The sequence below is a fragment of the Bipolaris maydis genome (genome assembly GCF_028858645.1).
Source record: "Bipolaris maydis strain C4 unplaced genomic scaffold PSV08scaffold_5, whole genome shotgun sequence".
In the NCBI taxonomy this organism is placed as follows: Eukaryota; Fungi; Ascomycota; class Dothideomycetes; order Pleosporales; family Pleosporaceae; genus Bipolaris; species Bipolaris maydis.
This window is the reverse complement of record NW_027093861.1, coordinates 134,450-161,840: the sequence shown is the minus strand read 5'-3', so window position 1 is coordinate 161,840 and position 27,391 is coordinate 134,450. Positions and strand designations below refer to the sequence as shown.

Sequence of the window (27,391 nt, the reverse complement as noted above, 5' to 3'; positions counted from 1 at the left end):
GGGTTGTTTTTTCTTCGAGGTTGAGAGACTGGAGGTTGTGTACGTGTGTGGTTTTCCTTTTGAGGAATGAGATATCAAATCAATCATCTGGTGGTTTTCTGTTAGGAACAGGACTGGAGGTATGGAATGGATAGCACAGAAATCGATGATGGGGCTGATAATGAATACCATAGTACACTTGCATCTCAATTTCCATATACTAATTAGTCCTTATCCACTGATACCAGACAGCAATCTTACTTTCCACAAAAACACCGGGTATAATAATAGCCAATCCTCCTCCACATGACAAAAAACAAACGCCAAGTTTACAAAATCTAGTTGACATTGCAACCACAACAAGGGACATCGGATAGATCCCTAAAAAGCGAGCATAGAAACTATGTTAGTATCAAGTAACAAAAAGTGCTTCGCGCGAGACAGATTTGCGGCATCTACATGACAATGCACTTTTCCCTTTCTCCATTTGCACCACCCGGACCGTTTGTACCGGCACTTGGTCTTCTTCCAGGCCTACCAGGACCCATGTTTGGTGAACCCATGGGGCGCCCTGCGTTGGGGCGGATACCGCTTGTGCTCTGGTATGCGCTGCCGTGCTGAGGTATAGGGGCTCCGGGGTTGGCAGGGTGGCCTGCTGGTGGGTTGTACCGTGGTGCTGTAGATGCTTCCTCGTATGTTGGAGGTGGAGCAGGTTCTGCAGCAGGACGATGTCCAGTGATGTTGTTGCGACGCGGGGGTATGACTGGAGGTTGTTCAGGACGGACACCACCAGGTTGTGGTACCTGATTGTTGCGTGCACGCCCCTCCGTCTCGCGTCTTTGGCGATCCTCTTCTTCTTCTTGCAGCTGTAGTGCTAGCGCAAGGTCATGATCCTCTTGCTCAGCCCTACTAAGGCCAGTGGGTGATGTCAATTCCGTATCCTGTGCATCAGCCCCCGAAGCAGCTGACTGCTGCTGGTTGCCTCGGCGGCCTTGTACCGTAGTCCATCCCTGATTGTCTTCAACGTCAATGAGATTCCCAGACTGCTGACCATGCTGGCCCGAGGATGAATTGCTGTTGTCGACTGAGCGGAAGTCACCAGAGAAAAGCTGACTTCCCTGACCGTTGACGTCCATAAGAGACTCCCAAACAATCTCGTCATGCGATGCGTAGCCCTGGTCGGTAACGAGAGTAACAAGCTGACCATTGCAGGGGTTCTTGCACAGCGTAGAGAAGTGGTCATTCCGGAAAAGAATGGCAACCTGGCCGGGCTGAAGATTGTCCCGAATGACCTTGAGACCATGGTCAGTGAGCTGAGTTGGCCACCTGTTTAGGAACTCCTTGATGGCATGAATATCCGTAAACAGCTGTTGCTCTTCTTCATTCAGAGAGCCACCTGCATTTAGCTTGGTGTTGAGCTCCTCTTCTTGGAACTGGACCAGCTGGGACGCTTCGTAAGACGGCGCTACACGGTTGAAGGCGACAAAGGCATCTGTGCCGGCTTCTGGTAGCCATCCATGCATCAGGGGAATGTTAAAGGTCCGATACAGCTTCATGTCTCGTGTGTCCTCAAACGCACCAGCTCGGTTCGTAAGCGTGGTATGACCGGCGGCTGAATTGGGGTCCGGGACGAACATGGGATTGACATTGAGACCAGTGTGTAACGCAAGGAGAAACTTGTATAGCTCGCTTACATCTGGTAGTTCCTGTGCAGCATCGCCACGTCGACCAGACATGAGTTCCTCAAACACAGCATCTAGCAACAACCCTAGACTGACTGTTTCGCGCGTGCGCAAGGTTTCAACCAATGCAGTTTCGAGGTTTGCCGGAGTGGAGAGAACAAGCGCGTTTACGAGAGCGAGTAGTGGACACGGCCCATTCAAGTTTTGCGTAAGGATAGGCGAAACGCGCATGTCCTTGATGCTATCGTCGAGCCAACGCACATGCTTGATTTGGTAATGCTCTTTCCTCTGTCGGTTCATCGCAGTGTTAGGCGACTCTAATCCAGGTGCTACGCTGGAGCCTATCCCAGTGTCAATGGGTCTTGGAGGCATAGCAGGTGTCAAGTCTTCATGAGAAATCCTTGGAGGCAGTGCTGGCGGGTTCTCTTCAGAAGTCGGGGGTGTTGGTTCAGGAGTGTACTGTGGTTGTGGCGGCGTGTGCTGCACAGCAGGGACATTCTCTGGAGCATTTGGGGCGGGTGCCGCGTTAGAAGCTACATCGCTGCTGCTAGCGTTGGCTGCTGGGACAGTCCAGGGAGTATGTTGAGAGTGTCCTTGGGCAGGCGCAGACTCCCAGGGGTTTGTGTCAATCAGAGTAGTAGCGTGCTCGGATTGTGGAGTCGGTGAGTTCACTGCAATGGACGGTGGGTCATACGCGGGAGGAGCAGGGTGCGCGGATGGGGCGCGGTCATCCAGGGCAAGGTTGCGCATCTCATGAGAAGGCGTGCTTGGTGTCTGGTGGGTTGGCAGCTCGACTGGGGCATCGTATTTGTAGGCATTGCTCACGGAGTCTCCCCAGATGGCTTCGCTACTTTCTCCGCCCAAGTTGCTCTGCCCGGTTGCCTGCATTTTCAGGTACGGATTGTTGGTCTGAAGCGGGATGGAACCGTTTGATTGCTCCGATACGTTGCTTCTGGCACCATACGACGCAGCACTGCCGCCGTATGACGCAGCATTGCCACCAGTGGGCATATATGTCATGCTTTCATTCGATCTCTTGATGGGTATACCGGTGGGCGGGCCTACTCTTAACGCGCTGGGAAGGCTGTCGGTGACATTGGTTGTCTTGGGCACAGGCGGTATCTTGCCGCCGGCGGGTTTCAGGGCAGCGGGCACCTGCTGGTGATCGACTTCCTCAAATTCATCGTCAGTCTGGTTCCACTCGTCGTCGCTGAGGTCGGAGTCCGATTCATGTCCATTTTTAGGTGGCTGGGCGTCTTGCGATGTCTTAATGTTGAAGGCTGGCGACTTGGATGCGCCTGGCGGGCGTATGCTGTTATCGGGAGTCGAGGGAAGTATAGGGGCGTACTCTTCCGAGGGAGTAGTTGGGTATGGAGGATTTGCCTTGGAGAGGGGCGCTGGCACGAGGCCATCCTGCTCATCAGGCTTCCGGAGCACCATGGTCGGTGATAGAGAGCCTGGTGAGTGGTGGTGTGGTTCGGCGCAGCTCTCGATAAGCCGATGCGCGCGAGCGAAGCTCAGGGTGCGGTGGTTAGTTGGTTGGGAGGCAGGCGGCGGAGATGGGCGGGGTAGTGATGGTGGTTAGGGCCAGTGGTGGATATAATCGGACAGGACACCAAAGCCGAGTGGCATACGCGGCCTCAACAGTCAAGTCCCCAAGTCGCGAACCAAGCAGAGGCGATGACGTGAAGCGGGAGGCTGATGCACCCGAATGTGGCTGTGCGGGCGTGGCGCCTCGGCCTCGGATCCCTGCACCCAATCCACTAATTCCAGAACTTCTTCTTTGCGCCCGTCGCCGCCACAGATCAGAGTGCGCCAAATCAATGCCACTCGTCCAGAACACAGTCGCATATGGAATAGATTTATCTTTCACTGGGCACGATTACGCGCCACTATGCATTCCTACATTCGCCCCAACACGCACGTGGCCCTGCGGCTCCCGTCGGGCCTCTTCAAGATTGTCGAGACCACCCCGAATACGTACGTCGCATAGCTGGAGTGAGCCCTCCGAGTGCATACAAATGTGGAGACTATGCTAACGCAACCAAGTACCATAAATCTTGGAAAATTTGGCACCTTCAACTCCAACCTCATCCTCGGACGGCCCTACTATCTTACCTACGAGCTCCTCGACAAAGACGACGGCAAATCTCAGACGGAATTGCGCGTCGTTCCTGCCTCTGAACTTCATGCCGAAGCTCTCGGCAGCGACCATACGCCCAATGCCGAGGCTGGTGACGATGGCGCCGAGGCTGGTGCGGGCTTCGACATAGTGGGCGAAGATGGTCAGGTCATAATGCGCAATAATCGCTTAACAATTGACGATGCTTCACGCCAGCAATTGTCCATGGCTGAAATTGAGGAGTTGAAGAAAGCTGGTACTGGGTCTGGCAAAGAAATTATTGCCAAGATCATGGCCTCTCACAATGCCATTGACGAAAAGACGAGCTTCTCTTTGGCCAAGTACACGCTGCGAAAATCAAGGAAGTACATGAAGCGCTTTACCGCCTTGCCCATGGATGTCGGTCTGCTCACTGAGTACGTCTTGGAGAAGGAGGCGTACAAAATCATGGAGCTGAGGGAAGACCTACTGGGCTTGATCAACAGCTGGGCGAATGTCCACTCTGGAGAAACGAACCAGATCATCATTGGCGAAGATGGTGTCAGTCAAATAGGGGGAGGGCGATGGCTTGTTGTAGACGATACTGGAGGCTTGCTCACCGCATCACTTGCCGAGAAAATGGGCATCTTGTATCCTGATGACGAGAACGACGAATCCGACTCAGAAGAGGACGTCGCGACTCCAGAAGGGGCCGAAAATGGGACCGCAGCAACAACGGATGCCCTGCGGTCCAAGGATGAAGATACCGCTATGCCCGATGCTGATGGAGAAACTACCATCACATCAAATCCTATAAACGCTACAGACCCTTCGACAACTGCAGCCCCTTCAGATCCTCCTCCAAGACCAAGGAAGCCACCGCGGCCCCATATCCCCCAAATGTCTGCGCGTACCAATACCCTCACCGTCCTGCATCCCAACAATCAACCAAACCTCTCCTATCTCAAATACTTTGGTTATGACTATGGTGCACCCACTGTTTCGCATCCTCTGTACAAGCATCTCAAATCACTATCATGGCTTTCACTACTCCATCCCGAGGATGACCCATCCTATGATGAACCAGAAGTAATTTCTGAAGATGTTCTTGCAACAATGAAGTCCACAAAGCGAGGAACGTACTACAAGAAGCGAAGACGATGGGAGCGCGTCAAGAGTGTCGTTGACGAGACGCGTCAAGGTGGCTTCGATGGCTTGGTAGTCGCCACAGCCATGGATGCAAAGACTGTACTGAAAGAGCTAGTTCCTCTTGTCCGTGGCGGTGGAAGGGTAGTCGTCTACAACCCCAATGTCGAGCCTCTAGTCGAACTATGCGATTACTACTCCAAAGAGCGCCGCGCAGCCTACATAGCACGAGAATTCGGATCTGCAACACAGACCAATGGGCATAAGGCAAAGTCTGAGGATGGCACAGAGACGAATGGTAGTACTACGGAGGGTGGTAATGAAGAGGACGATTTTCCGCTGAATCCGACTTTGCTTCTTGCGCCATCGTTGCAGACTGCGCGCGCAAGACAATGGCAAGTTCTCCCTGGGCGTACCCATCCCATGATGACGAGTAAAGGTGGCGCCGAGGGTTACTTGTTCACTGCTACTCGTGTCTTGCCCATTGAGGGTAGAGTCGAGGCGCGCGGACATCACGGTAAGAAGAAGAGGAAAGTTGGGGAGAATGAGCAGGTAGCTGTGGAGGCGTAGAGACTATGTCAATGGTTCGGACATGATTTGATGGCTATGTGCAGTTTATCTAGTTCAATGCATCGTACTCGATATTAAGGGCTTGTTCGAATCCTCTCCTTTCAAGTCATGATTACCAATTGCGATTGCCGTGTTTTACGTTTCTTCTCTTTCAACATGTTGACTGACGGCGCTTACAATCAGCAACTCTTATGTACCTGTTTATAAGACAACGAGAATATCCAGTCTTCTTGCCACAAGCCAAATGAGTATGATAGATATTCTGTAAACATGATACTCTAGCCATGCCTTGCTGTGAAACAGCCAGAAGCGGTAAACCTGGAAGCTGAAAAGCACGTCATTCACCTGCGCGTTACAAAATAGCCTTAGCCAGACCACAACGGTAGTCTTCGCCTGCTCAGAGTGAACGACATTATACCATATGAGGAATATCAAACAGGAATCGCAGCGGAAGCGCACACAAACATGTCGCTATGACAGTGGCGCCTGACCTCAAATGCCTCTCATAGGTTGGTTTTAGCAAAGCACCCCACACCCCTTGGGCGTTAGGCGCAAGTATAGAGTGAATGCACAGTGAACACGTGCACTCTGTTTTCACATTTACGCACAATACACCTTGTATATAAACGATGTACAGCTCTCTTGTTCCTTTGAGGTCAACCACTCTGAAGAATTGATTATACCATCATATAGATTTCTTTATATCATCTGTTCATTCCAATTGAACAACCCTTTTATATATCGAATCCATGAACTCGATACACTCGCCCGACTCCAAAATCAACGCTGTACAGTTTCTTACTACAGGTACGTCTATTATATTCTGATTAGGTATATTGACTCACCATCTATAGCTTTCTCCTGAATAATCCCAATGGCCAGCTTCTTTACTTCGACCAAGAAAGCAATCTGTGGTGTCAACGGATTTTCGACCGCAGATGTTTCTCTTCTTCGAGAGATCATCACTGATCACAAGGAGATGTTCCAAACAGGGAAGAGCCTTGAACACAACAAAACACTCCGTGACGTGTCCGTTCTAAACAGTGATATGGTAAGTTCCCAAGAAAGATGATTGAGTGCGATGTATTCCTAACCGACAATCCACACAGATTGCTGCAAGCATCAGCAAGGCAACCGAAAAGACATGGAAACATCATCGCTACACGATGATTCATGCCAAAAATACCTCCGAATCCACTCCATCCACCCCCCGAAGCCACACCGGCAGTGAGTGCACATCGAGCCACGAGACAGAACGCACTTCCTATAGTGGAAGTGAAAACAACAACAAGATCGAATACCTTGTTGAGGCTTTAGGCAAGCAAAAGCTCAACTTGCGAGCCACCACGCTCGAACTAGAATTGCTCAAAAAGTGCAAGAGCTATCAAGAGCTCGAGCAAAAGCATTTGAAACAATGTGAGCAACGGCTCAGAGACAAAGACCTTCTCGATCAAGCCTTCGAGGAGATTCAAGCGATGGAGGCAATGTACGAGATTGTCTCCAACAAATACGAGACATCAATAGCTCTTCTGGAGAAGAAGCAACACGAGCTGAAGAAGCTCAATACCGATCATCGCTCCGCACTCACAACAATCCGCGATATATATGAGGAAAAGCTCGTGGAAGCCAATCGAAATTCTGTCAAGGAGCGTCATGTGCTTGAAACGCGCCATCTCGAGGCCCTGCGCGCGCTCACAGAAGTGAGTAAGACGAACCGTTCTGTGTGGGAACATGCCCAAAAGGCGATGGAGGCGGATGCTGAACAGATGGCATGTGACTACCGCGATGTCGTGCAGGACAACGAAAACGAGATCATGCGATTGGCGAAATGCAATCATGATCTCGAGGCCGAGAACAACCTGCTGATTGGTACGTTGACTGACAGACCTGGAGACGAATTGCGCGAACACGCCCAAAATGTGTTCCAAGAGATCCAACGTACCAAGAGTGAGTTGGAGCAGGCGCGTACGGACCTCCGAGTCGCGCACATCAAGATGGAGAATATCCTGGAGGCCATGCAACAACAGCGTGACCATTACGAGTCTCATGGAGCCAAGGAGCAAGAGGCTCAGGCGCAAGTGTGCGACCTCCAGCAGCAGATTGTCGAGCTTCAAGAGAAGCTCGCTGTTCGCGATGATTTGCTTCGCGCCGCAGACGCCATCCCGAAGGACTCCGACATCTTGGGGTCCGAGCATCTTTTGGAAATTGCCCTGAAGATGCAGAAGCTTGACGACGAAGTCAAACTTGTCCGCGCGGAAAATGCGGAGCTTCAATCCAAGGCGAACAAGATGGACGACGAAAACCTCGAAATCTCCATCAAACTCGACATGACGGAGTACGAGATGTGTGTCGCCCAAGACAGACTGGAGATTCTCGAGGCGAAGCAAAGCCTCCTTGTCAGGGAACGTGACTTCCTCGCCGATGCCGTCGCTGAGGACGACTGTCTCTCGGTGGAGGACAAAGACCTCCTCCGCCGACATCTCCGCCAAGTGAGGGAGGAGAATGAGAAACTGCGAGATCGCAACGTCGCAGTTTCTAAGCAAAACGCCGACCTCCAGGCGTGCATCAAGAAAGTCCAGGACAAGGCTGAGGTCAAGATCCAACAAGCGGAAAAGGCCGCAGCATACTGGCAGACACTCTACTGGGACGAGGCAGTCCCAAAGACCGAGGCACTTTGCAAAGAAGTGCACGAACTCAACAAGGAACTGGGACGCAACAACGTCCATGTCCAGGAGCGCCTCGAGCGCAACGTCGTCGTCGCCGACAGGAACGCCTTGAGATACGCCTGCGAAGCCACATTGCGCGGCGTTGACACCAACCTCATCCCGGCCGAATACTACGAGCCGGGATTCACACCAGGTTGGCTTCCAGCCACTCACGATGCTCTTCGGCTCCTGCGACCCCTGGGATGGGCACCAGTCGCAGATCTCGACAAGGTGTGGCTTGCACCAATGTACAAGCCATTTACCGAGGAAGACGCGAAGGAGCGGCTGGAAGCCCAGGGGCAGATAGCCCGCAAGCAGCATCGCAAGGCCATGGGAGCTACTCCTCCACCGGGTACGTTTCATTTCCGTCTTTGCAACAACAACTTCACTAACGATAGTGCAGAGTGTCATCCAGAGGCGGTATCTGGAGATGCTGCCGCCGGTCCCGCCCCAGTCCTACTTCCGTCATGGGTACCTGTCTGCGATCGAACTCCAATGGCGCGCACGCCATACCACGAGCCGTACGCGCCTCCGTATCAGACTGCATGGCGGAAGAAACGTGCGAATCTCACGCGCGAAGCTTACGACGATATGGACAATACACTCAAGTTGGATGTGCTGGAGATGCTCGATATCCAAATAGAGTGCGCAGAGACACTTGGCCGTCCAAGCCACACAGTCTCTTATGACTTTGAGGAGGATCCAGACATCTTCTAAGGTCACACATATGCTTTATGGATACATGTATATTCTGAAATTTAACTCAGGGAGTCAGGATACGGATGGGCTGGGATGGGGTGAAGTTGCATTTGAGTTTGTGGGATTACGGTTGCCGCTACTATAGTACGTACTAGTACTAGTAGTAGTAGATCCTGCGGCGGCTGACGCTTACTTGCATGATCCTTGCCGCAGACGTGCATGCGCACGTATTACTGGGGTTTGGACAGGCGAATCGCATATCATCCTCGTTCATGAATAGTTTTTCTTTTCTGGCATCATCAGAATACTCATGTTGCGACTTGATGGTTGGGCCTTTGCTTGCGTTGGTGATGGAATGATGCGTATCACTTTTGTTGCCGATTGTGAGAGTACTATGCGATTGTGACTTTACTTGGTAGAAAGAGCATATGCGTTATTCATTTCTCTATTGCCTACAGCTGAATGATGGAGGGTACCAAATGCTGAGGCCATGAGATCCATAGACCGTGACGTCATCTCGCGATTCTCTCGCGAAGCACTCCCTTCAGTGCAGTGAGTGAGTCGACACACGATGTCAACAATTACTCAGATTCGTATATCAATTCGACACACGATGTTTTTATCCTTTGTAATCCAATTCTTGGTCATTGCATTAATGTTAGTCATGCAGTATGTCCCATTTGCGCGTGCAATCTATCGCTTAAGCCGTAGGCACGAACTGACGACGGATAGGGCACAAGCCATGTGAGTCTTATGCAATGGCTTTGTAAAATTCCACCAGAGATTCTCTCATACATTGGCTTACCTCGCAGTATGCAGAGATAAATCACGCAGCTACATCCGTTTGCTCTCGCTAGACGGGCTCTTTCACTCCCTCACCCCCCTCCCCACAGACCAGCCACAAAACCCAGGAACCAGAGCTACGGAAACGGCCCGCCGCGGATATCTCTCCTACTCGAAGATCTTTATCGGGATCTTTTCCCAAGCTATACCTGCATGGGGCTAGGCAAACGCATTGAGGCGCACAGTGAGAGAAACTGGGCACAAAGTCGCTCTGCCCTAGACCGTTTGCTCCATACCATAGCAACCAAAATCAAGTAGGGCAATGCTGCCTGGGGGAGGCTGGGCCAATGGTTCGCTGTCGCCTCATCGAACACTACCTGTTTGGGATCTAGTACCCACTTCGAGCAGATTGATCCCCAAGATGAAGACCAAAGTGAGACGTTTCTTGTATGCTAGGACCATCCGTTACTAACCAGCCTCTCAGTCGCTTAGTTGGAGCCCAGCCTCCATCGCACACATGAGTTTTCTGTAGCCTCGCATTTTCAGTTCCTATTTCTCACTACATCTCACTCAAAACTGTCTACTTGCAAATCGCTATAATAGCACTTTTTACCCTCATATAACTACCCGCATCCATCTATCTTTCCCTCCATCCGATATCATGACTTCTCAGAATTTCTTCCAGTTCCTGAGCGACGACATGAACCTAGAGTCATCCAGCTTCACGGAGGACAGCTTCTTCGACTTCAATGGAGCCTCCTCTGACGGCAATCTACCCATTACCGATCACAGCGATGACCTGCCTGCCAGCTTTACTGAGGAAGAGTTGTGGGGCGACTTGGAGGAGTTGCCTCCGCTTGAACCTTCTACAAGCCAGAGCAGCTTTTTTGACTCCTTCGCATCGGAGAACACTTTCAGCAGCTTCCAGAGCGACATGTCGCTTTGGACTGCTGAGCTTACCAGCGAAGAGACTGTTGACAATCAGTGCGACTGGCCGTCTTCACCTCCAACAAAGGAGTCTGATCCACCAACGGTAGATTCAAGCGTCACCACCCCGCCTGTCTCCCAGGCCATCGAGTCAGCTCGAGTGAAACCTTCAGAGCAGCCAATGGGTGCGATTGAGGCCTTGTGGGGACCAGTTCTGAGCTCCAGTCCACAACAATCCAGCCTTACTCCTCCGAACAGAAAGGAACCACTACCGAGGATGAAGGCCACAAAGGTGATCAAGCAGGAGACGACACCCAAGAAGAAGGCTCCAAAGAAGCGCACGACCCTCGTGCGACGCTCTGAAGACCGCTCCATCAAAAATCTCTACAACTCTACATGGGCCAGCCTCACCGACGAAGAGAAAGGTCGCCTCCTCCTTCCTCTCCTCCAGGGCATCGACTCCAACACGAGCAAGCAGATAACTAATGCCGGTACCTTGCTTCCACCCCCCGACTACGAAGCCATCGGCGCCGATGTCCAGATCGATTTCACTCAATCTCCATATCTGCATGCAAACACCACTTCGAGCAGTCCTTCGGTTTTCACTGCCCACAACTACGACTCTGTTGTGGCAGTCCCTGAGTACCTTCCGTATGTCAGTGACACCACATCTTTCGACAATGTCAATCTTGATGCTATCGAGTCTTTCAACAGAGACAACATGGGCGCTACCAATGCGACGGGCGATTTCGACATTGACACTAGTAGTGCCGTTGGCAAAGGTCTCGGCGGTCCCTGTAGCAATGGTATCATCGGTGGAGCGATCGATATGCCTGCTCCTCCCTCCGTCTATGGAAGTACTCGTCAGCAGGAGGCGCTTGAGCGCAATGCTATGCTGCGTGCGCAGGGTCGTCGTCGCTAAGTGGACTTTTTCGGACAATGCTACATATCACATCAGGTTTCTTACTCTTTTGTTTCTGGCGTTTGTGGCTACAAGGCGTTTCCTGGGTTATACGATGGAGTTGCTTGTTTTTACCTTGACTAATGGATGGCAGATAAGCTGGGATGACTGCTGATGCGATGTCACATTTGGTCATTAGGACCTGTATAGGCGATTGTAGTGTAAAGCTCGGGGCCTTGACACCGTTGCAATGTTTTCTTTAATAGAACATGATAATTCATGCTTTTGTTCAACTTTCAAGTTCTTGGTAGTAGTATTTTCGATCTTCATGAATGCGATAACCGCGCAAGTGAAGCCTTACGCCCTCTCTTTTGCCAACCTCTCATACATGGCCGCTTCAAACTTGAGCTGCAGCCCACCAACCTTTACATCTCCCGGCGGAACAACTTGACCACCGTAGATACCACAAAGCCCTGTCTTGCGATCAACCCACCAGATGATATTCGGGTACCCGCCCCAAATCACGGTCCCGGCTTTGTAGCCGTTAGAACCATCATCCAACAGGACAATACCAGCAAGTGTGTGGTCCTTGGGCACGCCAAACGGCAGACCACCCATAGGATTGAACGCCTACAAGAAAGTCAGATATTTCAGCTCCATGACTGCATGAAAAAAGAAAAGAAAAAGAAAACATTCAGAGAAGGGGAAAGGGAAAACCTGAACATACCTCCTTATTCTCCAACACCGCCATAAGCGCCTCCCTACTCTTGTCCCCCAACTGCGCCTTAAACAGCTCCTCCACAGACTCCTTCTTCAAAATCTTGCCCTCACCTCCCTGATCCGCCTCCAGCAGCGCCTTCAAAACCTTGGCATACTCCTCCATGGACGCATAAACACCCTGACCCCCAAAGCAACTCGTCACCTCCTTGCCCTCGCTATCATGCACCGGCAGCGGCGCCGCAAAATCCACAAGCTTCCCGGACGCGGGATCCCGCGCTGTCATATCCGCCATGCGCGCCGCCAAATCCGGGCGCTTGGATGGGAAAAATGTCATGTCTTTTATGCCGAGGGGTCCCCATAGATTCGCCTTCATGTAGTCCTCGAGCGACTGGCCGGTTGCGCGCTCAATGAGGAGTCCCGCATAATCAATGCCGACACCGTACGCCCAGCTCTCGCCGGGCTCGAAGGTGAGCGGGTAGAAAAAGCGTTCACTGACGCTCCCGCTACTTGCCGAGGGGCGGTTGTGGTACTTGAGCCAGGCTTCGATGACCGGGTTTATGAATTCGTATCCGAGGCCGCTGGAGTGACTAAGGAGGTGCCGCAGGGTGATGGGTTTTGTGTGTTTTTCTTCAATAGGCGCGCCGGCGTCAGTGAAGCCTTTGATTACTGTGCGGGATTCTAGCTCCGGAATGTGCTTGTAGACGGGGTCGTCGAGGGAGATGACGCCACGTTCTACGAGTTGCATGGCGGAAATGGAGGTCATGAGCTTGGTGCAGGATGCTATCCACATGACTGTGTCGAGTTGCATGGGCTTGTTGTTTTCGGGTTTCATGGAGACTTTGCCGAAGGCTTTGGAATATTTGAATGTTCCTTTTTTTGGTTTTTGTTAGACTGGGGACTTGGGGTTGGAGTGTAGAGTGGATGTGCATGTACCGTCGCGGTTCGTCGCTAATACAGCGCAGCCCGGAATTTCCTCCGCAGCAATGGCATCGTTGATGGCCTTTTCGAAGTCCGCCATTGTTGTAGATGCAATGAAATCGTGGATTGGGCCTAAGGGTTATGAACAATAACAATGATTCCAGAAAGTGTACGTGGCACTTAGGGTAGAAGAGTCACGAAAGTTGCAAATTCCCCGTTAGTTTTAGCGGTTTTTAGAATAGAATTGGATGAAGGGTTTCCAGAATGGTTCTTGTTTAAACATCACACAAGATGCAACGCGGAAACTTCGAGATCTAAGTTGTTGCCTGGTTGTGGATACCTTAAATAGTTGTTATCATAAAGTGGGGTAACAACGATACTACCTCGGTTTCTCGGATTAAGTATAGCATCCAATAGTTGCATCGTGACTACAAGATCGGAACGAACGAGTCAGTCAGTCAGACATCCAAGCAGACAATCGACCAATGCAGTCGTGTTTTAGTCCGTCTTATGTCCGGTCATGTATTTTAGAACCCCTTCGACCTTACTACGTTTTCTGACTGCGTCTTAGAGTCCATTCGGGTTAGATGCTGACTAGGGACGGCTACTAGCGTACCACATGCATCCACACGTGCATAGAGAAAAGCCAAGAGCCTTGCATTTGCCGTATAATTTCCCACAGCATGTGGTGTGCGGAAAGATTCAATTGCCATTAGATGATTCACATATTGAGGGAGCTGTGAGCACAGAAAGGCTGGGGAAGATTGAACACTGGCTCTGATAACATGTTTTCTGCCACTGACGTTCCCTGTATCATACTTTTCGTCTTCAACAGCGAGTCCAGACATACTTTTCACAAACTCATGACTGTCTCGAGTCCAGAAGGACCTTACAGTCTGGTCAACTTAAGGCACTTTCGTTTTACGTATCTGACTTACCAATCTATCACTTCAACATTATCAGACGTTTTGAACGCCCATAGGATAATCATATACTCGTCTGGTAGACCATGCAATTCTGAATCGTCCTTGTAACTATCTTCATTTCTTATCACTTCTGCAATACCAGCTATCTGCACCTGAGGATCTTCGGGCTCACGTTCTGGGTATGGATCAAAGTGTGTTGTCCACGGACCAGGATCGAATTGCTCAACAATATCTGCCAAAATACGATAGTCAAGCATCGTAAGGTTTTCATTGAAGTTGAGATCTGGAGCATGTTAGTACCAAAAAGGAACACTAGACAAGTGGGTACTCACTGCCAATATGGCAGTCATTTGTATGGCCATCATCATCTCCACAATCTATGCATGGCAGCTTGGCCATATTCACTAGATCACTGTGAGACCACGTGTCTGTCGCACAAAATGTTGTTGCTGAAAACGTCGCAGTCGTCGAGAATGATTCTTGCCGCTGAGCTATCTCATCGTAATTTTGGGGTGGCACAAGGCTTTCGGGCAATTGACCTGCGGGTACAACTTGTTTCGCTAACATCTCCGTATCGCTAGAGCAACCCTGTAAAGATGCAGGTTTTGACAGCAGAGGTAGCATTAACTGTGTTCTCTCTGTGCTGTAAGTTTCCCCAACCATAAGACCAAACGCTACTTGGGGTGGAACCGTGGCAGGAGCTAGGCACGATTGGTTCACCAATCCAGGATCAAGCGTTGCAGGCGACAGTTCTTGCTGTCCTGCTGCTTGATGAGCTTGAACGGTGCGAGCGGATGATTGTTCTCCATAATTCTTTTCCCAGTATTGCTTTAGGCATACGTCAGTGCTGGTAGGGTATATTGGTACTTGCCCTTGCAATGACATTGGAAGACCCAGTAAATTGCGTAATTCGTAAATCGTCTGCAGGTGCTGCGACGCTGTGCCGACTACAGCGCTTCTCGAGCCAGGGTGACCCGTTGCTCCCATCCAAACGATCTTGATATCATCATGTCTCTCATCGCTGTTATTTGCCAGGACCAATAGTTCCTCGGGTGTAGTGAAGCCGTGAGCAGCTGCGCGGCGATCATCATCGATGGATTGAAACTTCCAATAACTACAGTGTAGATGGGATTGGTCTAATTGATGAGCGAGATGGTTCAGTCTTTCATCATGAGAGGTTTCAGTTTCATCTTGTGCTGTGTGATCTTGAGTGGCGGTCGACGGTTCGCTATCCTTTGCGGGTGCAACGGTGTGGTCGTCCATGGCGCCAGCTCGCTACTGGCAATATTGATGAAGGCAAGGAATTTCAGCCAACACCGGGTTTAGAACTTTTGGAGTTATTAGTCGAAGTTGCACGAAGAGGCTGAGTTGAGTGTTGTTGAAAATACCGACAAGCTTGGCCAAGACTGCGTTAAAGGAAGGAGCCCTGGAGTGTTTACGAACGCTGCTACCGCCACAACAGCAGGTGAGGTAGCGTTCTGGCAGGAAATATGATACCACAAGAAAATGCACAAACATGCTGTCCATGTCGATAAGAATACCCACTAGTTTGGGAGCTAGAAGGCCAGTCCACAGTATTTGCGGCGATGCGCTTACCATCACTCACCCGACAGTGTTAGCCTGGTGCATTAGGACACATCAACAAACTGATTGCCATGATCAAAACTATCGTTGAGATAAAAAGTGAGGCCAATAGCTGTGCTATCGTCTGGAGCCTACTAGATCCTAGTCTCTCACACGTAAAACACGGAGAAAAAAAATACAAAGACATCATGCAGAAGAAAAATGTATATTAAAGCATGATTGATACTATTTTTTGTTTACTTGGTGTGTATCGTCGTTTTATGGTACCACCGCATGTCTAACCACCTATGATAGTCTCTACGCTTGCTCGAAAGTCTCAGATTGTCCACTTTTTGAACCATTCAAGGATAACAGATGTTGCCTCCGCTTCCTCACACGTCAACAGGTCATCTGTATCACCATTTGGAAAGGAGCTGGGCCAATCATGCTCAATGTTGGTGTAGTTGTAGTGCACAACCACATCATCCCAGCTATGCCTCGCTACCTTTCGCTCTCCATCGCACAGGTATGTAGTCGTGTTAACACACGCATCGTATCCATTGCGTTCCGCCCAGTCATTCACATATGTGACAACGTTCGAACTGTTTGCATTGCCACGCGTGTTGATCCCGCCTTTATATGGGATCGTAGTATCACGATAACCATGAAACTCCATTAACGGTACGGGTTTACGACTGGGGTTGCAAGGCGGCGGTTGCTGATTTGCATCAAGGTAAAAGGCACCAGATACCGGGGCAAAAGCTGCGATACGCTTAGTTGCCTCAGCGTCACATGCGAGAATTCCAGTAAAGCCACCACCATTTGATTTTCCAGTTGCATAGATGCGTGACGTATCGATACAGTATGTTGTTTCAAGGTGATCGAGCAGCTCCAAGGTAAAGGCTACATCGTCAATGGATTTGGGAGCATCAGGGTCGCCCTGGAATTGTTGAGTTCCCTTTTTGTTCTGTAGCATGTCAGCGGTTGTTCATGCTGTATTATGTGTAATTGCATACCGGCACTCCCTCAGGATACACTGCAATGCCCTCAAATCCATAGCTCGCGTTAGAGAATTGACTCAAAGCCTCCTGATATTCGGCAGTTTTACCTCGGCCATGGAACGATAATATAAGCGGAACAGGAGTGTTCTTTTCGTATGATGTAGGAATATGCAGGCGGTACCCACGAGGTGTGACGCCGCTTTCGCTGTGAATAGTCAGGCTTGTAGATTCGCCTGGAAGGACACCGTCAGGAAGTAGCTTGTCGCATCCGCTACTGTTTTCTGCAACGAGTACAGTAGCGAGCGCTGACGAAATTAGTGAAACTTTCATAATTCCGTGAATTCAAGCACGTTGGAAATGCTGTTCCTGAGCGCTTAAATGTACAGAGCGACTTTTAGGCGTGCCAAAGACTAGCGTTGAGCATAAATCGCGTACGTCAGCAATGATTCCATCGCTTTGCCTTTTTCGGGTTACTTCAATGCCAGCCACATTGGCCGTGCATTAGCAACAAACCATGTGCCGCACTGAGGCGAAAGACTCCAGGTGCAACGTCGATCGGTCAGACACGAATGAACTCGCATAGAACATATACATACATATGCATGCTATAGGAAACCATCACCAGCTTCCTTCCAAGCAAGCAGTAAGCTGACTGGTGTGAATCTGACAAAGAGTTGAACGTCATATTGAAAAAAGCATACCTTAGTCAGTTCTCCAACCTACATAGACTTCGTCCGTTCTGAAACGTTGCGTGCATGTCGTATCGCTCAACTTTGTTATCACGCCCGTTCCATACTCCAGTAAGCCTGCATGTGCAATCATGATGCCATTGTCGATGCAGAACATCTCGTCAGTGGCGAATACGTTGCCGCCACGATCCCTTGCCATCATGCCCATCATCTGCTGCAACCTTAAATTCGAACCCACACCGCCTACAACTAGGACTTGCTGAGAACCAACATGTGCCATGGCACGCTCTGTAATTTCGACCAGCATGGCAAATATGGTCTCCTGGAGCGAGAAGCACATGTCTGCCTTTGTTACGAGTTCTCCGTCCTCGGTTTTTAGTCGTTTTTCGTCAGGTAACGACTCGTCTAAGCCGCGTGCAAGGAGGTCGGCTGCCGCCAATATTCCTGAGAAACTGGCATCCATGCCCTTAACACCATACGGTAGGTCGACTAAATTCTTCCCCTTCTTTGCCAACTGCTCAACATTGTAACCTGGGAAGGGGTCATTGGGTATCATAAGCGTCCTGGCAAATCGATCTATGCAGTTTCCTATTGCAATATCCAGAGTCTCACCAAAGATCCGATAGCGTTGTGCAGAATAAGCAATTACTTGGGTATTTCCACCAGAGACGTAAAGGACGACAGGGTTGTCAGCGCGTGTTATTGAACGCCCCATTTCAATGTCTGCATCGCATCAGCATTACACTATTTGCTGAGAAGCAAAGGATATACTAACGTCCAACACAATGGTTCACACCAACCATAGGCTTATTCCAGAGTAGGCTTATTGTTCTTGCGGCAAGCGCGACACTTTGTAATGGCGCGCCCATCCCAGGACCTTTTGTATAACATATGCAATCGATGTCTTCAACCTTCACACCAGCTTGTCGCACTGCTTGCTTTATGAGCCGCACGACCCATGTCCGGTGGTGTATCGCGGTGTCCTTTGGCAGGAAGCCTTCGCCAGGTGGGGAATTATACGTGTGCCGCAGGTTTGCGAGTATTGTGGGTGGTTTGTTCGGCCCAGGATGAGATATGATACCAATCCCTATCTTGTTGGCGCTTCCCTCAAGACCTATGGCAATCATTGTATCGAACGCTGTCGTCGGGTGTTTGACGCGTCGAGCGATGCGGGGTGACGTGGGTTTGGTTGAAAATGCTTATCGATAAAGCACGAGATTTGAACCACAGCCCGGGTCGCTGGATTCAGCGATCCACAACTGTGGCAAAGACATTCAAGATTCTATGAAAGTTTTGGACTTGGGAAAATTTCGGACAACATCTCTAAATTGTGTCTTGGCTCCCGACTAAAAACTGCTGAGATAGCAGTTCAAGGCTTTCGACTAGCAGACGTCACATTAGCGAGTCAGGTTTTGCAGGGTCTGCCAATCGCTACCATAAACAAAAAACCCCTTCGAGATTTTGCCCACTCGTGCTACGGTACAAACCCGCTCAAAGGCTATCTATCCATCTTGATCTTTTCAATACATTTCAAGCATCAATCTTCGGTGGGAGTGTTGCAGATACTTCACACCCCAGTACATAACCCACACCAGCCAATAAGCGCAGCCTCGGCTCCCAACCGCTAAATAATATCCACCAGAACAATCCCAGCCACCAAGCCTCCCACATCGCAACACCACTTTTCTCTATGGCGGACTTCGATGATACCAGTCGGGCGTTCTTGGATTGGCTGAAGCATACTGGTGCGCAGATTAATCCAAAAATACAACTGGAGGACCTGCGCGCAAAAGATGCAGGACGAGGCGTCGGTAAGTAACATGCATGATGAGGCACACTAAGCTACTTTCACGTCGTCTTTTTTTCGAGTATTACTATGCATGAAGCCTGTACTGACACATGTGACAGCTGCGAAGCAGGACATTGCCGAGCATGAGCTTCTCTTCAGCATACCCCGCTCCTCCATTCTCAGCGTAGAAAACAGCATCCTCTCTACCGAGATCCCTCCCACCACCTTCGCACTCCTTGGTCCCTGGCTTTCCCTCATCCTTGTTATGCTTTATGAGTACCACAATGGATCCGCCTCAAACTGGGCTCCGTATTTCGCCGTGCTACCCACCGACTTTGATACCCTCATGTTCTGGACGGAAGACGAGTTGACGGAACTGCAGGCAAGCGCTGTAGTGAACAAGATTGGCAAAGAGGGGGCAAATGAAGTCTTCATTGAGCAGTTGCTACCTGTGATTGAAGAATTTGCGGATGTCATATTCAGTGGCGACGAGAGAGCTAAGGACCTGGCCAAAGAAATGCGCGCACCAGAGAATTTGGAGCTCATGCACAAAATGGGGAGTCTGATCATGGCATATGCTTTTGATGTTGAGCCTGCAATCTCAGATAAAGAGGTGGACGAGGAAGGCTTTGCCGAGGAAGAGGAAGATGCTGCGCTCCCCAAAGGAATGGTACCGCTGGCCGACATGCTAAACGCCGACGCCGATCGATGCAATGCCCGTCTTTTCTACGAGAAAGATGGCCTGGAGATGAAGGCGCTGAAACCAATTCAAGCAGGAGAAGAGATATTCAATGACTATGGCCCGCTGCCTAGGAGTGACCTTTTAAGGCGTTATGGGTATATCACCGAAAATTACGCGCAGTACGATGTCGTCGAGATCCCAGCAGATCTGGTCTCACAGGCGCTAGCTCATGATGGGTTATGGCATGAGAAAAGGATCGAGTATCTGGACGAACAAGAAATAGTCGACACAGGGTATGACATTGCTGCCAGTGTTCCTTTTTCACTCGAAGAAAGCCTATCGCCAGAACTTGTCATATTGGTTGAGACCATGCTGTTGCCAAGCGAAGAATTTGAGCGCCTGCAGAGTAAGGGCAGACTGCCCAAGGCTGAGAAAATGACTGGCAAAGCAGCAGAAATTCTTTACAAGATTGTGCAAGCCCGCATCGCGCAGTACCCAACGACACTGGAACAGGATTTGCAAGTTTCTTCAGAAACACAGCCCGCTCAGACCATGTCGCGTAAAGAGCGCCGAATTGCTATGGCCAGGGCTGTGCGCATCGGCGAAAAGCAACTGTTAGTACAGACCGAAGAAAGACTAGCAGAGAAGATAGCAAGAGACAATGGTGCAATGGCTAAGAGGGTAAGAGAGGTGGATGAAGAAGGTGATGTAGAAATGGGAGGAACGGGGAAGAAGCATAGAGCTTGAGCGTCACCTCACAAGATGCACAATATTGGGTGCCAAGACACGAACATGAGTGCGAAGCTCGACGAGGGGCACCACGAGAACACCGCACAGAAAATAAAGAGTTCAAGGTAGCAGTATGCTTCGGTAAGTTTTCTTTTCTTTCTGGAAACATCAGCTGCGCAAGGTTCTCGCGACATCTTGTAGAAGCATCTGAATATCATATCCAAGAAATCCACTGCTAACGTGTCCTCCGATCTAGGCATATCCTACAGCCGTGGCGCCTACAAACTCATCCACCAACCTTGCTCCCTCACCTGTGGAGCTAGTGTATATAAATTGGGAGATCTTTGGATCCTACTGCGAATAAAAACAAAGGGTATAACTTGTCGACAAACCTGAACCGAATCCATCCCATGAGTCAAAGCGCTGGACAAAGAATAGAAGAAGATGAGAGAAGAAATCACCTCCCTGCTGCGGCATTGCCAGCACTGGCAGCATGGGCAGTAGTAGGGGTAGGAGGAAGAAGATGTCCCGACGCAGATCGATTATGGTTCTCAATTGGCCGACGACTTGGACCTGGTGGAGGTTGTTGGGCGGCCTTTTCCCCCTGCCGCTCAATCATGATACGGTATCTGATGTGTAGGTTATCCGTCCAATCAACGGGATATGTTTCATCGTCTTCACTACTATCACCAGCGAACCGCCATCGGTCAGCTAGACGGTCATCATATTTCTCCGTCTTCTGGCGCTTGACGCCTCGCCGGTCAATCATCATTCGCCCACCTCGCCCAATCCGCCTACGGAAGCGAGACTGATCGTGGAACGGTACGTCTTCTGGCGGCGTAGCGAAGCGTATTCGTGCGGTTCTTTGGGGATCTGGTTGCTTGCTCAACGGCGCCACTGCTGTGGCATCAGCGCCCTCTCCATCAGAAACAGAGGCAGGGGGCGTAGGAAGCTGACTTTCTGTGAAGACGGTACGGAAATCAGACTTCGCAGCAGCCGGCTCCAAGGGCGGCGTAATGGGTCGCCATGTTGCATCGACCCAACCAACGTTCCATTTCTGGTGCTTGACCAGATTGTCTTCGATGAAACTGTCAATTGCCTCAGTGCGCTTGGCTTGTTGCTCCTCGAGATAGACGATGTCGCCATCCACAAGACGCCCATCGGGACGTGTGTTCGGGGGCTTCATGCCTGGCAACGTCTGGCGTTGCCGCTCGACGTCCACAGTTCTCTTGGGCTTGGGGGCGGGCTGCAACGCATTAGTCATGTGCAAAGCGTCTGTGGAATGGCTCCAACGACATACCTTCTGCGTGATGAGCAAGTCATCGTCATCACCCTTGATACTGAGTCTGCGCTTGAGTTCCTTGACGGCGTGGCGCTGTTCAAAGATCAGTTTGTCAGTGGCAAGTTGCTCTCTGATCATCGCTTCTCGTCGTTTGACTTGCGACATCAAGAGGCGAGCCTCTTCCAATTCCTTTCTCAGTTTCTTCAGTTTCTCTGTCACCTGAGCATCACGGCCGCGTGTCTTGCGGACCTGTCGCACCTCACGACGCCGGAAACACACGTATGGATCGGCGTCATCGGTCTCGAGGTTGGTCTCGAACTTCAACGACGGCATAAGCGGACGGTTACCTCTTAGCAGCCGCTGGTTCCTCCAGTGCTCGTAAACATCCTTTGCAAACCGGCGTGCAGATTCACTGATGGTCTCATCGAACTCGGCCTCGAGCTCTTCATAAGCAAGCACAGGTGGGTTATCGACAGCTGCGAAAGGCTGCTTCGTCGAGGTCGTTTCCTCGAAGAAGTAAATGATCTCTTCGAACTCGTCTTCTGAACATTGGTCGTTCTTACTCCTTTTCTGGTTGTAAGACTTGAGAAAGGCGACATCATCACTGGTCATGCAGTATGGGCAGCCAGATGTATCCTCAACAGTAGATGAGAACCTGATGTAAGTGGCAGGCTGCGTGAAGCGCTTGGGATACAGATCCTCATACTGCAGATTACTAGCGACGGCATCTGGGGTTGGGATATAGAGCTGAGCAATCTTTCCACCAGCTGCACCTTGTGCTGCTGCCTGGGCGGCAGAGATGACGGCCTGCAAATGGTGTTCCTAGGCTGCGCGTTAGCTTTTTGAACTGAAAAGACGGCAGAGGTAAGTAAGGCAAGATATCAGTCAATCAAGACATGGTGCATGGTTGAGGCTGGGGAAGCGTTGATAGACAACGAGTGCCCAAAGGGGCCTAGCGCAACTTACAATCTCCTCGCCCTTCTCAACACCCGTCTCGACCTTGGGAATGTGGCGGGAGGCATCGTCATCGGCAAGCTGTTCAACCTCGTTTTCGCGTACAACGGGTAGATTCTGTTTTGTAGAGAGCTTGCGCTGGCGAAAGCGCTGGCCTGTTACGCGAGCAGTCATTGTTGTTTGTCGCTATGCACGTGATGCGTGGTTGGGTTGGGCTCCGTATGGGATGCGATGCAAATCCTGGCGCCCCGGGGCGGACCAGCAAAGAGGTGAGTCACTCGCCCAAGAGCTGTTGCAACCACCAACGCGTCGCAATATTGCGGGTATCGGTGTCAAAATTGTCGCACGGCCTACAGCATGCGATCTATCGCGTCGGAAGTGATGAAAAGCGGTGTTGGGGTGCTGTTTGGCGATGGAAAAGGTTTCAGTGAGCGGCGATGTCGAGCGTGTTCAAGCGGTTGCGCTGGGGGCGGTTTGGGAGGCAAGGAGGTGCAAGCGAGACTGACGAATCACAGCACCGGAGGCTGGCAATACATGGTCATTGCACTTGTAATCTTTTTCCCTACCGCACGCAATGTGCACATGATGTCTATTCTCCATATTCATTCCCCCAGCAAAGACTAATGCAAACCATCATGCTGGTTTGCAGTCGCTGTTGTTGTGTTCCACGGTTCGGTGAGGAGGTGCGTCCCAATGCGGTTTAGCGCCTGCGCATATACACGGTCTGCTTGGCCCGGGGCCGATGTTTTTCTCCTAATTGTAGTATCACGACGATTAGAACGTAGACTAAACACGATGTACTGCATGGTACGACCTATTGGATATATGTGAACAAAATCAATTTACACGACTGGGTTCTCAAAAATCGTCACTACCCGAACAAAACTAGTTACTTTACGACCTCTTTGCGCATGCTGCAAAGCGATTAACCAGAAAAGGACAACAGAGAAAGGTATAAGCAGTTATCATGGTTAACCGCATATGTTTTTGTATTATTTGCAAGGGGATGTTTAAGAAAAGAAGTTTGTCTGTCAATAATAGGCGGATAGGCGGATGTCACTGCAGTTGACTACGGAACCTTACAATGAACGAAGAAGCTCAATGACATCCTCTAGAGAGACCAAAATGGACCTCAAACATCTACTGCATGCAACTGTTATTTACCCTTTCTTCGGAGGCGACGTTTTGTTTGCCTTGTGCCGCAATGCGGCCGTGTTCGAAGACGAGGGGCGATTTTCTCGTTTGCCGACCTTCACATGTTCGGAATAGAAACACTGACCGAGACACTGGAGTCTATTTGGACTACCGGAGACCTAATTTTTGGGTCTTAAGCGCGAGCCTTTTTTTCCTCTTTGGGGGACGGGGAAGGGGGCGGGGAGGGCTGCTCGACTGATTTTCCACATCTGCTGTGAAACTTCGCCGCAATGTCGCATGTGAAGCGCTTGCGGTCATTCTCGCGGTTTTTCGCGAAATTCCACGCAGTATTGATCTGGGTCTATGTAATGACTTCCTTCCAGCTGAGCGCACATGAGCTTTCCAGCACGTATAATCGCCAGGCTGACTTGTACCGCCGCTGGGTGGATACCTTGAGTGCGCCTCGCGATTGAAAATATGTCAGTTGGGCAGATATCATGCAGATGTGTCTCTCAAGGCATCTGTTCAATCTTCAATTCTGCAACAAAGATTGTTTCACTGGCTAGATTTTCTGCTTTCACATATTGTAAAAGTGTTTCGGTGGTTTATTTTTCTCAACAGCTAGCGTAGTCTGGTGGGGGATACAGGGAGGTATGTTGGTGTTGGCTATCGAGTATCAACACTGGCAAGTGGCACAGTAATATGCTGGAATACGAGACTGCGACTTAAGGCTTAGAATTGCCGAGACATTTTCTGCTGTCAATTTGATATGCACAGGAACGATCCTTCGCGACGTGTTTTGTCGGATCCTATGATGGGGCTGAGTTGTCCTGAAGAGAGTTAGTCACAGCCATCTATGAACCGATATAAACTCATGGACATTCCAGAAGAAAATTTATGCCTTTGAAGAAATTTCTACCAGTTAAGAATCCACATACCCTTTTTCAGAGATACTTTACATTCGTTTCTTCCTGACCCTGAGAAGGCCAAGAAAGGGGTTACCGTTAAGCTTTGTAAATATTGAGAATAATCATAGGGATTTGACGAGGATTAGAAAATGAGAAAGCCTGGGCCAGTTGCATCTGGAGCGTCTAATCCTAGCTCTACTCCAGTTTCTCTATCCATATCGATTTCTCTCTCAGCGTCAGTTCCTCTTTCTGTGTCAGTTTTTCTCTCCACATTGATTCCTAGTTCCATACAAAGTTCCAACTCTGCATCAATCGGTCCTACACCTGCTCCGGAAGTGTTAGAAGTGACCACATTCAAATTGATCGACAACCGATCCCCGCACAAAACTAGTAATAGAGATGATGGACACTGGGTCGATGATTTCAAGCTCCTTGAACAAACTCTCAACTCTATCATCAAGTCTAACGTATGTATGTCCCTCTTAATTTACTTCTTGGCTAATGGAATCTCTCGTATTGTACATCAAATCCCAATCAGCATAGTAATTATTATGTACTGCATATAGTTGTTTCGTTCGGAGAAAAGGCCAGGCGGAAAAGACCAGGAGTTTATGTTTCAAGAAAAAAAAATAACAGTCTTGATTCAAAGCAAGTCGAAAGAAGTTAAATTCAAAACACTCGGCGCAGGTGAGCAAACTCGTATAGCAGTGCGGATAATGCGTCAAAGTCACTGAAAATTTTATGTACATGCATGATAAAGACATGGCAGATACACTTGCGAAAGAGAAGAACAGGGCAGGAAAAATGATTGGCTACATGAACAGAGAGTTACCCTAAAATCCGAAGATAATGCGAGAGGGGCGGTTGTGCACACCATGGCAAACTTGACATCTGGAGAAGAAGCGGGAAAAGTACACGGATGACGTATTCGATCGCGCAAAGAAGAGAGGCATTGATTTCATGGACTTCAATCTGAAAAACACTGAACCAAGAGTGGGATTCTCAAAAGAAGACAGACGATAGGACGAGAATCGAGAATGGAACTTTGCTGAGTTGTCTGTGCGGAGAGTATATTCTTCAAAGAATCCCGAGTATTTCTCTACGCTGTATTGGAACTGACGACTAAGCATAAGTAGATTCTGCAAGTCCTCTCTCGATAGGTAGCTGCAGATGTCATCAATGAGTTCTTGCGGTAGGTCATTCATAGTTGTATAAGAAACTGTGGATAGCCGTCTCGCCAGTATTTTAAGACGCAGATGCAATTGCTGCACAATTCAGTGAAAAAGGCTACTACTGGCCATGACGTTGATGACGATGCATGTCACGTGAGTCATGCTTCCTGTCGTGTTGTATTGTGGGGCTATCAGCTCAAAATTGAGCCCCCGTAACCTCTCTCCCTATGGCCGGATGCTCGGCCTCGCTGTTACAATATGACTTTAACCACTGCTGTTTGCGCTGCCTAAAGATGAAGATGCCGTCGCTCTACTATGATGCCTTAGTACTGTGCTCGTATGGGCTGTCGTCCCTCTTGTTCAACCGAAATACTCTGATAAAAGTGCGCCCACCAAAACAGCGCAGCGTCTATCAATATATACATTTACTATTATTATAAAATGATACAAGTTGATCCTATAGCATACCAATCCATACATTACACCCTATCACTTTTGCATACAATTTTTTTTTAACTGCATTATGGTAGATGCAAATGACAGCTTTGCCTGATAGGAGCTGACTTTTATCCGAGCATTCCGGTTAATCAACATCTTTCGGCTAATAATTATTCAGAGGTTTCTTTCGGCTTAACATTGACTCTTTGCGAAGCTTTGTCCCTCCGTAACAGATATTACAGTAGATCATCAAGCACTAAACACGCTTAAGTACAGTATCGCTAGCTTCATCATCAAAGATTAGGAGTTTAGCTTCACCAGCAACACAGTGATATCCGATTTTATCACTGGTAGCCTTTCTGAAAAACTTGGTGAGTACCCACACACCTAGAATTCAAGCGACTAATTAGCGTATCATGTATCCTATACATTGCTAGGGGCTTAGAAGAGAAGGTGTCCTGTTGCACTCTGCGCCTTGGCACGTAGGGATGCATGTAATTCCTTAAGCAGTTAGTGTGACAATTTAAGGAGGCCTCTATCGCTACGGGACCTAATTATTTAATTACACTCAATTAATATATTCCCTAGTGGGTGCTTATTAAAGTTTTACTTGATAAAGAACTGCATGTTGCGAAAAGAAAACAGATTAACTTGCCTACATTAATACTCTGGACCTATAGACAAATCCTTCAAATAACACTCGGAAGTAAAAATACCCCTGGTGTTGGCTTTATATTGTTTTATTAGTTACTATCTTCTCCAGAATGAAGCTAAATACGATTACTGGGATGCTAGCTCTCTCTAGCCAAGCGTCTGCTATTTGCTGCACAAACACTCGAATTAAAGGCTGTGATAAGGGCGTTGGTGTATATTGCGTAAGGCAACCTCTCATTCTGCCGTTTTTTTCTAATGCAGCTCATCTAGTGCTATGTAGAAGATACCCACGCAGGAAAAAGTTCATGCGCAGGGACCTATCCTAACTTTTTCAAGAAC

The 27,391-nt window shown here is 49.5% G+C and overlaps 10 protein-coding genes across 10 annotated transcripts; 4 read left to right on the top strand and 6 right to left on the bottom strand.

Moving 5' to 3' along the window:
* Positions 1-158: 158 nt before the first annotated feature.
* Positions 159-3,190, bottom strand: PSV08DRAFT_220120 (uncharacterized protein). The gene has a single exon (XM_014220860.2). It carries the CDS (start codon positions 3,099-3,101, stop codon positions 435-437), a length of 2,667 nt encoding a protein of 888 aa, XP_014076335.1. The 5' UTR covers positions 3,102-3,190; the 3' UTR covers positions 159-434.
* Positions 3,191-3,446: 256 nt separating this feature from the next.
* Positions 3,447-5,556, top strand: PSV08DRAFT_220116 (Gcd10p family-domain-containing protein). Its single transcript, XM_014220859.2, has 2 exons — positions 3,447-3,641; positions 3,711-5,556. Exons 1-2 carry the CDS (start codon positions 3,556-3,558, stop codon positions 5,476-5,478), a joined length of 1,854 nt encoding a protein of 617 aa, XP_014076334.1. The 5' UTR covers positions 3,447-3,555; the 3' UTR covers positions 5,479-5,556.
* Positions 5,557-6,352: 796 nt separating this feature from the next.
* Positions 6,353-8,900, top strand: PSV08DRAFT_176911 (uncharacterized protein; the record flags this gene model as incomplete). The annotated part of the gene is made up of 4 exons (XM_014220858.1): positions 6,353-6,529; positions 6,588-6,705; positions 6,796-8,535; positions 8,587-8,900. 4 exons carry the CDS (start codon positions 6,353-6,355, stop codon positions 8,898-8,900), a joined length of 2,349 nt encoding a protein of 782 aa, XP_014076333.1.
* A 1,426-nt stretch (positions 8,901-10,326) lies between these two features.
* On the top strand, positions 10,327-11,514 carry PSV08DRAFT_245951 (uncharacterized protein; the record flags this gene model as incomplete). The annotated part of the gene is made up of 1 exon (XM_014220857.1): positions 10,327-11,514. One exon carries the CDS (start codon positions 10,327-10,329, stop codon positions 11,512-11,514), a length of 1,188 nt encoding a protein of 395 aa, XP_014076332.1.
* A 206-nt stretch (positions 11,515-11,720) lies between these two features.
* On the bottom strand, positions 11,721-13,231 carry PSV08DRAFT_199379 (beta-lactamase/transpeptidase-like protein; the record flags this gene model as incomplete). Its single annotated transcript, XM_014220856.1, has 3 exons — positions 11,721-12,123; positions 12,221-13,083; positions 13,147-13,231. The coding sequence occupies 3 exons, from the start codon at positions 13,229-13,231 to the stop codon at positions 11,851-11,853; spliced, it is 1,221 nt and encodes a 406-aa protein (XP_014076331.1). The 3' UTR covers positions 11,721-11,850.
* Positions 13,232-14,065: 834 nt separating this feature from the next.
* On the bottom strand, positions 14,066-15,320 carry PSV08DRAFT_369921 (uncharacterized protein; the record flags this gene model as incomplete). Its single annotated transcript, XM_014220855.1, has 3 exons — positions 14,066-14,340; positions 14,390-14,634; positions 14,686-15,320. 3 exons carry the CDS (start codon positions 15,318-15,320, stop codon positions 14,066-14,068), a joined length of 1,155 nt encoding a protein of 384 aa, XP_014076330.1.
* Positions 15,321-15,957: 637 nt separating this feature from the next.
* On the bottom strand, positions 15,958-16,951 carry PSV08DRAFT_177728 (carbohydrate esterase; the record flags this gene model as incomplete). The annotated part of the gene is made up of 2 exons (XM_014220854.1): positions 15,958-16,587; positions 16,637-16,951. The coding sequence occupies 2 exons, from the start codon at positions 16,949-16,951 to the stop codon at positions 15,958-15,960; spliced, it is 945 nt and encodes a 314-aa protein (XP_014076329.1).
* Positions 16,952-17,273: 322 nt separating this feature from the next.
* On the bottom strand, positions 17,274-18,454 carry PSV08DRAFT_35405 (Gcp-like domain-containing protein). The gene is made up of 2 exons (XM_014220853.2): positions 18,086-18,454; positions 17,274-18,033 (listed from the first exon to the last, which is right to left on the bottom strand). Exons 1-2 carry the CDS (start codon positions 18,435-18,437, stop codon positions 17,324-17,326), a joined length of 1,062 nt encoding a protein of 353 aa, XP_014076328.1. The 5' UTR covers positions 18,438-18,454; the 3' UTR covers positions 17,274-17,323.
* Positions 18,455-19,000: 546 nt separating this feature from the next.
* On the top strand, positions 19,001-20,614 carry PSV08DRAFT_408721 (uncharacterized protein; the record flags this gene model as incomplete). The annotated part of the gene is made up of 2 exons (XM_014220852.1): positions 19,001-19,121; positions 19,219-20,614. 2 exons carry the CDS (start codon positions 19,001-19,003, stop codon positions 20,526-20,528), a joined length of 1,431 nt encoding a protein of 476 aa, XP_014076327.1. The 3' UTR covers positions 20,529-20,614.
* A 28-nt stretch (positions 20,615-20,642) lies between these two features.
* Positions 20,643-22,920, bottom strand: PSV08DRAFT_220101 (enhancer of polycomb-like-domain-containing protein; the record flags this gene model as incomplete). Its single annotated transcript, XM_014220851.2, has 3 exons — positions 20,643-21,756; positions 21,811-22,614; positions 22,759-22,920. The coding sequence occupies 3 exons, from the start codon at positions 22,918-22,920 to the stop codon at positions 20,968-20,970; spliced, it is 1,755 nt and encodes a 584-aa protein (XP_014076326.1). The 3' UTR covers positions 20,643-20,967.
* Between the last annotated feature and the right edge of the window lie 4,471 nt (positions 22,921-27,391).

What these genes read in the sequence shown, in the direction of transcription:
- PSV08DRAFT_220120 (XM_014220860.2), bottom strand. Translation starts at nt 3,101, where the DNA reads ATGGTGCTCCGGAAGCCTGATGAGCAGGATGGCCTCGTGCCAGCGCCC.
- PSV08DRAFT_220116 (XM_014220859.2), top strand. Translation starts at nt 3,556, where the DNA reads ATGCATTCCTACATTCGCCCCAACACGCACGTGGCCCTGCGGCTCCCG. An exon ending in GTCGAGACCACCCCGAATAC is followed by an intron (nt 3,642 to 3,710) that starts GTACGTCGCATA and finishes AACGCAACCAAG; the next exon opens with TACCATAAATCTTGGAAAAT.
- PSV08DRAFT_35405 (XM_014220853.2), bottom strand. Translation starts at nt 18,437, where the DNA reads ATGATTGCCATAGGTCTTGAGGGAAGCGCCAACAAGATAGGGATTGGT. An exon ending in TGTGAACCATTGTGTTGGAC is followed by an intron (nt 18,034 to 18,085) that starts GTTAGTATATCC and finishes GATGCGATGCAG; the next exon opens with ACATTGAAATGGGGCGTTCA.